The sequence below is a fragment of the Vitis riparia genome, chromosome 18 (genome assembly GCF_004353265.1).
Source record: "Vitis riparia cultivar Riparia Gloire de Montpellier isolate 1030 chromosome 18, EGFV_Vit.rip_1.0, whole genome shotgun sequence".
Taxonomy (NCBI): Eukaryota; Viridiplantae; Streptophyta; class Magnoliopsida; order Vitales; family Vitaceae; genus Vitis; species Vitis riparia.
The window spans coordinates 4,020,516-4,032,625 of NC_048448.1; the positions used below are offsets into that span (position 1 = coordinate 4,020,516).

The 12,110-nt window shown below is 34.4% G+C and overlaps 1 protein-coding gene across 3 annotated transcripts; it reads right to left on the reverse strand.

Moving 5' to 3' along the window:
- Positions 1–322: 322 nt before the first annotated feature.
- LOC117906620 (apoptotic chromatin condensation inducer in the nucleus-like) lies at positions 323–7,856 on the reverse strand. Of its 3 annotated transcripts, none has more exons than XM_034819725.1 (6): positions 7,578–7,856; positions 5,893–7,121; positions 5,455–5,670; positions 1,779–1,976; positions 1,524–1,675; positions 323–1,074 (listed from the first exon to the last, which is right to left on the reverse strand). In XM_034819725.1, exons 2-6 carry the CDS (start codon positions 7,079–7,081, stop codon positions 622–624), a joined length of 2,208 nt encoding a protein of 735 aa, XP_034675616.1. In that variant the 5' UTR covers positions 7,082–7,121; positions 7,578–7,856; the 3' UTR covers positions 323–621. The 3 variants fall into 3 exon arrangements, with proteins under 3 accessions (XP_034675616.1, XP_034675615.1, XP_034675614.1); XM_034819724.1 differs by having other exon boundaries at positions 5,455–5,715; XM_034819723.1 differs by having other exon boundaries at positions 5,455–5,766.
- Between the last annotated feature and the right edge of the window lie 4,254 nt (positions 7,857–12,110).

Sequence of the window (12,110 nt, forward strand, 5' to 3'; positions counted from 1 at the left end):
ATTTGGCTAAAATGTTAAAAGAACCTTCACTTTGAAAAAATATTTTTAATCTTTTTTTAAAAAAAATTCAAATAAAAATACACTTTATTTTTTCTATAAAAAATATTTTAATGTTAGATAAGCATAAAAATAAATAAAAAATAAAAAAGAAATAAAAATTATTATTTTTCACTATTTTGAAAAAAGCGAGGAGCATATCTCATTTTCACATCTCAATTTTATCTAAGATGGTTTTGGGGTGAGTTATATATATAAATATATAAAACACTAAAAAGGAGGGTCCTAACCTGTTGATGGCACAATAAGAGGAGAGAGAGCAAGAGAAGGATAAGGAGGGGAAACTATTTAAAGGAACGCATCCGAAAACCATCATTGTCCGGTGAACAATATACCAACTGGGTTTTATTCCACCTCAAGGTAATGGACCTGGAGAGACCTGAACCGATTCTCACGTAAATTCCTTAAACAAATCAGATCACAACCATTAATATAAGCCTCTCTCTCTCTACCTGCCTACAACAACTGCCCAACTGATATAATTACATCATAATAGTTTTGTTAACATCCTACACACAGCTGCACTTGTGATTCCAACAAATATCGGCACCCATCTCCCCATCTCTACTTCTTCGTTTTTGCGGCAACCTGCTCATCTGACAAGGGGAGGTAGTAGATCCGAGGGGTGGTCTTCGTTTTCCTGAATAGGTCGTCCAAGGTAACAATTGGTGCATCTACTTTCTCAGGGACTGGAGGCGGTGGAGGAAGTTGAATACGTTCCCTTGCTGTAGGTGGCTTAGAAACAGGTGGCGGCTGAAGTACGGGAGGTGGGGGTGGAAGTTGTTGCTTGAGGCCATGCTGACGCACTGAGGGTGGTGTCTGAACGGGAGATGATGCCGCAGGAACAGATGGACCAGCACTAACTGGTGTGGCTGGAGATTGGGGTGGAGCATCTACCCGTGACTTCACTTCTTGGGGATCAACATACTCAGCCACTAGGAGGCGCCCTCCATTTGGAGGCCATTGAAGATTGTAGAGAGCATTTCGCGTTTCTTTAGCTTCTTCTACTGATGAGTACTGCACAAAACCAATCATTCATTAAAACAGTGGCTTCATGACTCAAATTACTCAGAATAATTTTTAACATACATGTGCATAAATATGGAAACCAATTAGATTAAGAGCAAAAGGCTTGCATTGGACACCATGACATAAGATCCCAGCATTGGAAAAAGGCAACTTATGCACCCAAAGGTGAAACTAAGGTCCTAAACTGACAAGGTAGCAATCAAGGGTGTTTCCATTTATCTAAACAACATAAGTAATTGATTCCTTTTATAACATAAAAATCAGTAGATGATCAGTTAAGTAATGAGAAAAATAATGCAGCCCTAGCAGGATATGGCAGGTTTGGTTCTCAATCACTGCATCCAGGATTGGAGTTCATCAGCAATATGGTCCACCAACAAACATGAACTGGAACTGGTGTGTGTGTGTGTGTAGGAGAGAGAGAGAGAGAGTTTTACTGTGACATAGCAATGGGTTTTGATATGGTCCATCCAGAAACTGCAGACATTCCCAGTTTTAGCTAGAAGTTCTTGCACAGCTTTCAGGGTAAAAGGACGCAAAAAGCGATCAATTCTAAGAGAATTTGTTGGAGGTTTTGGTGACATCGGTACTGCAATTACAAACCAATCAAACAATTTAAGCTGCTCAGATGTAAAAAATGATATTCACAGGGAATTATGAGTCTTGTAGTCATTGACATGATTATTACTCACCAATTCGTTCCTTTGGTGCATCTCCACTAACTGTAGAGTCAGACCTTGTGAGGTTGCGCTTCAGTCTTGAAGCATGAAATGAATCCTTAGGTGTTGTAGATGGTGTAAGATTAGAGCTTTGTGGCTCAGGAATTTTGAGGCTTTCATTATTCCACCTACGCTGCCTCTTCGGAGTTTCATTGATCCCAACTCCTTCATCTGTGAACAAAAATTAAGCACAATTGTGAGCATGCCACCTATTTCATGTATCAATATTTGATCATCATGTCAACATATAATTTCAGATTTCTTAGCATGAATTCCACCCGCAGCATGCCATTCTACAAGACGCCACCAAACAAAAATAATTCGTAGCATATACATGTATGTTTAGCAAATGACGTTTCAACAAAAATAGATTCAACCAGAAGTATATGGTAGCACTCAATGAGCCAATCATGAACCACACCAATCCTAGTAAAACCTTACGTCAGCAAATTTGCATAGTTAAACAAGTATTTACATCAAATAATGTAAATATATAGAAGATAGAATTTGCTTCTGATAAGAGAAGCATACTAGATATATCTACCACATAATATCCATGATTTCCTTTTCATCAGTTGATAAGAGGAGCTGGAACCTGTGTAACTTGCAAAGTGACAAATCCTGTTGTAATAAACCACATCTCAGTGTCCCTACTAAAAGAATGCCTAGCCATGAGCCATCACATATTAAAGAAGTATGAGAAGGGAAAAAACCAAAAGAGAAAATGGTATTCTATTGGGCAATCTTTTTCCCAATGGGAAGCTCAAACAAAAATTCTCCTCAAACACAATTAAAACACCCCATTTCAAAAGCTCATCACCCCAACCACATCCTTAAACTTCCCCCATTTCTACTTTGACATAATCTCCTGAGAAGCATATAACCTCTTCCTTTACATTCTTCAACAAGCAAGAAACATAACAACCCAACTCATTCACCTATTTTACAACTCTTATTATCTAACACCATTACAAAACCCCACCAGCTAGGTTCCTAGTCCCAAACAATCAAAATTACCAATTCAGCAAAATTAATGCCTCCCAAAAACTCATCATAATTTCTCTAGCAACCTCCATGATAACATCACATCCAAATCATACTACTGGGGAGAGGTAGAAGGCATTTATCTGTTAAGTTCTTGCCCTTTGTTTCTGAAATAGCATTTAGGTCAGACATCTTTTTTAAACCAGTTTCAAATACAAAATTGGAATTCTCTAAAGCTCATATCACTTCTTAACCTAGCTCAGTTCCACCCTCTCTATCCAGCCGTTTGGTAATTTTTTTTTTGACAAAAAAGGTTCTTTGAGAACTTCTTTTTGAAAACATGATGTTTTATGAGAATATATTTTAATCGTTTTCCATTGCTTTAACTTGTTTTTTGGGACTATTTTAAAAAATAGTTGTAAAATTATGGACAATAATTGAAAATAAAGCACTACAGATATGGATTAGGTTCTACCAAGAAGCATTGGAGATATGATGATCATCTTATTTAGAGGCTTGGGGAATTCAATCAGAGGCAAGACTCTTTGGCATATCACATGCATCACTGCATTGTGGATTGTATAGCAAGAGAGAAACGCTAGGATTTTTGAGAAAAAGTGCAGAATAGAAGGGATGTTATGGGATCTTATTCATTTTGACTCCTTTTTTTGGGCTTCTTATACTATTGCTTTCAAGGGAATTCCACTTAATGTTATTCTACTTAGTTAGCTTTCATTTTGTAATTCGAAAGGGGTGGATAACATTTGAGAGAGTTTGATTTTGGTTTTTGACATATTTTGTACATGCTTTTATCAATACTTCTCCTTGTACAGTGGAGGAATATAGTTTTGCTTTGATCAGGTTTTGTACTTTGTGGGGAAGAATTTCTCATCCTTTTCTTCAACTTTATTATTATCAATATATATTTTGGTTTCTAATAAAAAATAAATAAATAAAACACTTAAGATAAAGGTTATTTTTAAGAAATATTTGAAAACAAAAAAAAATAGGTTGAAAACATTCCAAGTTCCCAAACTATTTTTTGTTTTAGAAAACATCATAGAACTATTTTCAAAAACTGTTTATTAAGAGCTGTTTTGAAAACATTCCCCAATGGACCATTGATTTCTGAAATTGCATTTGGGTCAGACACCCTATCTAAAACAGTTTCAGATACAAACTTGGTATTCTACAAAGCCCACATGGGCCACATCACTACTTAACCTAGCTCAAGGCACCACATTTATGCATTGAAGATCTCAGCCCCTTGTTAGCATTTATATCAGACATCTTATCTAAACCAGTAGTCAATACAACTTGGTATTTCCTAAAGCTCACTTAGCCTAGCTCAATGTCTGCACCAACATAATGTGCCCCATCCCTGTCCAGCCCTTCATCAAGGCCTATTCTAGAACCCAAGCCTGTAAAAAAAAGGCCCATTCTAGAACCCAAGCCTGTAAGAAAAGGGCCCATTCTAGAACCCAAGTTTACAGAACTTTTGTCTTAAATGAGTAAGCACCAAAAATAATTTTGCCCTCTTCAGGTATCGATTCATCCTCAAAACAACTCTAATCACCTGCCTTTCTTTCAATACTTTTCACCACTTCTCAGCATGGTGTTCCCCTCTCTTAGCCCATCTCTTCTAAGGGCCTTCCATGATCCTCAAGTATGAAGCCTCAAGGTCAAGGGCTTCATTTACCAAGCATTAACCCTCTTGCCACCCATTTTGAAATCAGACAATCACATAAATTGTGACAACTTGCCATGACTGCTCTACTGAGCACAATCAGCAATCTCTCTGTCCAAAGAGACACGCACTTGCATTCCATATTCCTCTGATTGCGCCTGGCATTACAGGCACTCAATCATCTTTCAACTCCAATATTATTGTGTGCTACTGTCAAACCACCTATCTCGATTCCCCAAACTTCTCTTCCACCAACCCCACCAAGAGAAAAGCAACAACAGGATCATTCTAAAAGGAGATTTGCTAGTACCCAAGTTCTAGCAGTATCCTCATTGTTTTCAGCATCTGTTTCCTGCCAGATGTGTGAGCTAACAACAAACATCAATCAAGAATAGGTTTGTTGGCTTCCATCGGCCTAGGGATCATTGTTTGAAAATTCAAAGACTTCCACTCCCAATCTCCATTGACTTTGATAAATTTTCCAATCTCTGTTGACTAGACCCACATATATAAAATTTGCCCACAAAGAGGGATTTGAAGAACCTCACAGAACCATTAAACCCATCCATAAGTAAGAAACTTTCTCCCTTCTGTTGTTTTCCCTTCTCCATCAAAAGAAGATAGTTTTTGTATCCTTTACATGATTTCATCCTTTGAATTGATGTTTCTGATAGGATCCTACTTCGCCCCATCATTGGTAGTTTTCTATTTGATCCAGCAGCTAACCAACACATGATAGTGCAATTAAACCCAAGCCCCATGAGAAAAAGAAACACTTATTTCCCTCTGATCTTGCGTTTCTATAATGCATCAGATCAAAGCCCACCCAAAAAGAACTCCACTATAATACCAAAAACGAGTATCAACAAGAAACTGTGCAAGACATAAATCAGAAAAAGGCTATATAATCAAATGGAAGCAAAAAGAAAATATTTTTTATAGGTAGAAGCAAAGAGAAAATATTAAGCAAGAAGGTACCTTGAAACTTCCTTTTCTCCAGAGTGGCAACATTATCTTTCTTTTCAGAAGGAGGCACCGTCCTGTCAGAAGATAAATCAGTCCCCACATCATCAACTTTACCTCCCACCTTGGAACCAGTAACTTCAGTCATCTCAATCTTATTCCCCACTTCACTAGAATTATGATTTGAGTCAGTCTGCTTCGTCTCCAATGCATCCTCCTCCATAGAATCATCTGCCGAAGAATGATCCAAAATTAATTTCTCCAGTGACCCCCCATCTGCCATTTCACTTCCCTTGTGAAGATCCAAATATTTAGCTTTATTGTCATCTAGGTTTTCAAAGAATGAGAAAACATGAATACCATGGTCCAACTATGGTAGCAGAACAAAAGGAAAGTGATACAGCCATACATGCAAAAAAGACAGACCAAATGGAACCTGACAGTAAAGCATACCTTGTAAGTTACTTTCCTCAGAAGGAGCAGTGATGCTATTCTTCTTTTCTGCAGATGTTTCCATCTCTTCGGGATACAAATCAAGCACAACATCACGAACAGGATTTTTGTCTTTTGTAAAAGACATTTCAGTAAGCTCAATCTTGTCTTCTACTTCATTGGATATGTGATTTGAATCAATTTGCTTATTCTCCAATACACCATCATCCACTAAATTATTAGCTGTATGTTGGTCTAAGTTCAATTTTACAGGTGAACCCCCACCTGCATCATCGTTTTTTCCACAAAAATCCACATGCTTAGATTTGTTGTCATCTGTTTCCTCTACAGAGTCCTGGTTCTCACATGGCTTTTGATCATCCAGTGGGTGTAAATTGCCATCACTGGGAGGGACTTCTTGAGATGATGGTTGCACCATCTCCATCTTAACAACTTCTAATTCTAAATTGACATTATCAGCATTTAAATTATCCTTTAGTTCATTCTTTTCATTAATTGACACAGAATCACTAGAAATAGATTCAGACTCTACTTGAAACCCTAAAACAGGGCTGACCTCATATACCTGGTTGTTTGGACTGGAAACATTAGGCACCGCATCTATTTGGGGAGGCTTTGAATTCTCACTCTCTGTCTTGATTTCATCATTTTCTGCCGATTTCACTTCATCGTTTTCAGCAGATTTCACTTCATCGTTTTCAGCAGATTTCACTTCCTCGTTTTCAGAAGATTTCACTTTGGATGCAATCTGGACTATCACAGCCTTGTCAACCATTCCACTAGTTTCCATGGAAGCCTCTGAAACCACCAGTTCCCCAATCGTGGTGGCAGACCCAGTACCCAGCTCAGTTGGACCATCAACAATCTCAACCACACGAACAAAATCATCCAACTTTTCACTTTTGTTTCTACCAGGATTCCCAGTATCTCCAGTCATTTCAACATGATTATTAGGCTTTGCCCCCATATCCCCACCCTTAACCACAGGTTCAGGCTCACAAACAACAGCTTTGTTTGCTTCTCTCTCCAAAGCCTCCCTCTCAATGAGAATTGCTTCATTCAACCGCTTTATCAAATCATCTTTCAACCCAGTCATCTTTAATTTCCGCCTCTTGAGCTCTTCCTTCAACTCTGTCACTTTCCATTGATCAATTGGTCGATTGTCAAGAATTGGATATGGCGAAGACATCTTCCTATACACCAATTCAACTTATTCCTGTATTAACAACCTACCCACAAAGTAAAACTAGGTCATCAATTCTGAAATTTTACAAGCACACTCTACCGTCAATTTCCAAACCTGAAAAAACTCATTAGAAAATGCAGGTAATAATAATGATGGTGATGATCTATCGAACTAAAAGGCACTACAATTCCCCAGCATAACACCTAGAGAAATTGAAGCACTACAGTGTCAATACCACATTGAGACCCTTCGTAACCCAATCCAGTGAACAGTAACAAATTAAACGCTTGACCGTTGACATAAACACCTTGAGTCAACCACCCAACACCAACAACTAAGCCGCGATGGATTATTATCAAGCAACACAATTCTTCTAAAAGAACGAAACAGAAAAAAATGCAAACCCTAATTCTGAAAAAAAAAATCAGGAGAAAAAAAAAAAGGAACGGGCAAGTTAAAAGCAGAGAGTTGTAAGCGTGTCTAATGAGAGAGAACTCACCAAGGATATCTGATTGTTTGATGCTATATTCGGAAATAGAAGCTGAAACCGCGAACCCTAATTGCAGAACAAGAAACCAAACATTAGATAAAAGCAATAAGAGAATAGTCACGACGAATCGCAGGCATTTGAGGTTGCAGGTATGAGCCAAAGATGCATTCCTGTAAGAAAACAAAGGAAAATTTGAAGAAAAAAATGAAAGATGGGAAATTTAAGAAAAAAATAGAAATGACAGAGTCCGGGTGGAGGGAGAGCAGGGAAGAACGTGATAAGGCGAATAGCGCGAGATTTGTTGAATTTGGGGGTATTTTCGGTGATTTGGGGTGGGTCTACTCACCTGCCTTTTCTTACCCAAAATACCCCTTCCTCTTTCTTTCTTTTTTCTCTTTTTTTTTTTTTTTTTTCTTTTTCATCTTCCTTCCATGTAAAACTCGTATGATTTCCCTCGCATATTGAAATTTTTTTTCCTTCATTTTTTATAAAAAAAGATATAAGACGTTAATTTAATGATCATTTACTTAATACTTTAATTTAAATTAATTATATTTAATATTAGAACTTAATAGCATTAGGTTAAAGTTAAAAATAAGTTTAAATATTTTATTTAAATAATTAATTTATTATAAATTTCAATTTTTTTATTTTATTTTTCTATATTTGGTGAAAGTCTCTTTTATATCCATAGTTTCACATTCATAATTCATTTTTTCAGTATTTATTTTATAATTTTTTATATATTTATAATATTTTATTTTAATAAATAAGTCTATTTTTACATTTAATAAAAATAAATATTAATTAAAAATCATAGGGATAAATGTGTTAATTTGATAATATTAATATTCAAGATTTCATGATTTAAATTGATGTTTTCAACATTGTGGTTAAGTGTTGGCCAACTTTTTAGAGTGTTGTTAAATTTGTTCAAATTATCAATATATTAACTTAATGTTTGGATCTAACAAGACAACACTTACAAAATGTAACTTAGATGGATTGGTGTGACCTAATTCAAACCCAACTCAATGTTTGAGCAAGCTTAGATAAGCATTTTCAATACTTAGGTTGAGTCTGGGTTAAACTTTTTCAACCTAAAGTTAATTTGGGTTATCATGCCAAAGTTCTAACAATCCAAGTCTAACTAAAACTCAATTTAATATTTTTATAGTGTTTATTTTTACATATAATAATATTTATTTTCTTTTTAGATTTTAAAAAATAAAAAATCAAATTATGATAATATCATATACTTTTTCAATTTTTTAGAAAGATACATAAGTTTGTTTTACTTTTTTATTATTATCTTGAAGTTTTATATCATGAACTATTTAAATTTTGGTATAAATATATAGAAAAAAAAAAGTTTTTTAAAAACCATTATGAATTGATTTTGAATTATGTAATCTAATCAACAAGACCAACACGAGTCTAACATGAGTTTAACTACATAAACCTGGGTTTAGTACGACTAAGTCGAATTCAACCTAAATTTAGAAAAATGATATTGGGTTAGACTTTGATTGAGTACCTTAGATTAAAAGTTGGGTTTAATCAAATTTAGATTAATTGTTTATTAATTTGAATTAGGTTCAAATTAGTCATTAATCCGACTAACCAACCCAAGTTATAACCCTTACAGTAAGTCTTGGTAATGTTAGTAAATTTATATCCAAAACATTTATCATCCACTGGGTGTCAATTAAGAATGATGTCAAGTATCATGTTGCACATGCTCATAGCCATAATGGGTTAGAAGAATATGTCATCAAGTCTTTCTAATTGATTATTTGACTTTTATTAATAAAAACCAAATATTTTACTTCTACTCGAGAATATGTTACTATGTTATTGTAGCTTCCATTTGTATTCAACCTACGACTTATCATGAATATTCCATTTCACAATGTATACTTGGAAAATAATCAACATCTCTTGATTGCGACTTCGATTTGATTGTATATGTACAACTCGTATGTGTTATGTATGTACAACTTGTATAAACTCAATACACTCAAATGGGTCTTCAACAAAGATTTGAAGTTTATGTAGTTTTATTTTTCATTTATCATAATATATCTTAAAGCTCTTATAGTGAAATTTTTACGACACATTTTATTGGTTATCATTGTAGTGAGATCATTTTCCCACCATTTGGGAAAGGGAAGACAATTATAAGATAATAATCCTAAATTTTTTAGAATGAATCAACTTCATCTCATATTGATTTTAGTACAAATAAATATAAACTAGAAGTTTTGATGACCATTGACTTGTAAAATTTTGGAAATCAATTATCTAATGTATTCATTGACTCGAAAAATGACAAAGTCATATATATACTTGATGCAAATACTCCTAATATAGATTAACAAATTCATTTAAGACACATCTTAAGTATGGTAGACTTGTCATCTCAAGAGATTTATTTCATCCGAAAGTGATATTAAGTTGAAGAAATGAAGTCACATATAGTCATAGAAGATAAAAAAATAAATCTTAATAATTGTTATTTACATGCATGTGGAAAATATGAGATTGAAATGAGAAACAAAAAAACTGGTATTAGAAAGTATACAATGTAACTTATGTTTTCTCGTGGTTACAAGGAACCAACCATATTTTCTCATGATTGACACAATCATGTTTTGATACCCAATAAATTTAGTAGTCCCAAAAAGACCAAATATACCTTTTATGGATATAGTTACAACTTATTTATATAAATTAACAAATAGTGACATTCGTATGAAAATTCATGAAATATTTAAAATGCCTAAAACATTTATCTTAATCATGTAGTTTATATTTGATTAAATTACAATGATTCTTGTATGGATTGAAACAATCCCAATGCATGTGATTCAATTGCCTTGATAATTACTATTAAAATGAGAAATATGCAAAGAGTTCAAGTTGTCCATATATTTTTAGTATGAAGTCAGAAGTTGAATTTATAATTATTATAGTATACATTGGTGACTTGAATCTTGTTGGAGTTTTAAGTAGTTCACAAAAAATAATAACTTTTTTCGCCATTGGAATTTGAAATGAAATATTTTAGAAAAAGCAAACTCTTGTCTCAATTGGAAGTTTAAGTATGTTTGAAATAAAATATTTGCCCACTAATCAACGTATACAAAGAAAATTACTAATGGCTATTTGTTTACTTCAAGTAAATAAGTACCCATTTCATCTTAATAAAGATGACGAAGAATTAATTGGTTATGAAGTTTCATATTTTAATGCAATTAGTGCATTCGAGCATATTAAATATTGTACACGACCATATATTACACTTTTTGTCATTTTACTAGCAAACTATAATTCTACTCAAATTATAAGACATTAGAATAATGTCAAACATCTATTGCAGTAATTTTATAGGACAATTAATGTGAATGTATTTTATTCAAAAAATTTCAAAATCACAATTATTTTAGCATGAAATGTAAATTGTTTTTTGAATCATTGTCGGGTTTCATTAGGCTGCAATCATAAACAATACATGATTTTGTGGTGATATTGAAGTATTATAGAGATGTGTGAAACAAACAATAATTTTCACTTATTTAAATTATTTCGATACTTTCATTATTGATTTTCGTATGATGAATTATTAAGTTTTATGAAAGAGGTAGAAATTTATTCCCTTTTCATCCCTTGAAAATATACCTCAGAGCACCCCGACTCTAATAAAACTTAGGGGACAATGCAGGAAGGATGTGCTTATAAGGATGACTAAGCATGAAAAGTAGAATAACAATCATTTATCCATACAAACTAATTTCTTCAACCACAATGACAATTTAAAAGAAGAGTAATTGTGGGCCCATTAGCTAAAAAAAATAAAAGAAAAGGAATCAAGCCAAAAGGTGGAATACCCTGATCGCACCCATTTCAGGCCCATCAACCAGAAAAAATAAAAGGAACCAAGCCAGTAGGTGGAGTACCCTGATAGGTACTTCAACCTATCTCTCTTCGCAATACCCCAAGGGAGAATTGTGTTTTGGGCCCAGTTGGGCCCAAAAATTAAGAAATGGTCCATGGATGTATCAAAATTAACAGGAAGGCTATGAGATATTAACTGACCAATATGCCCTTCATTAGTTCCAAGTCAGCTGGATGTTGCCATGTCATTCTGACTGAAAAATCTCAAATAATAGCAAAAAGGGTCACTAGTCTCCTGCCCCTTTCTCTCCCTCCGTAAACACCATGGTCAACTATGAATGTCCCCCAATCGTGCAGCCGAGGATTGTGAGCAACTCAGAAAAGCCTTCGCATGTATGTTATCATCATCATTCCCAAATCGAAATGAAGGTGGGTGTGATTAAATTTTCTGAGATTTTGATTTCATGTGGTTCCTTTGATGATGTGGTGGATGTTTGTTTACAAGGTTTGAGGAAAGACGTCCGTTTTGATATGGTGTTAGGGTGTTCTTAAAAAATTTTGAACTTAATAACAGCGTGTTTTAGGGTGCAGGGTGGGGTATAAATGAGGCTTTGATCATATCCATCTTGCCTCATACGAATGAAG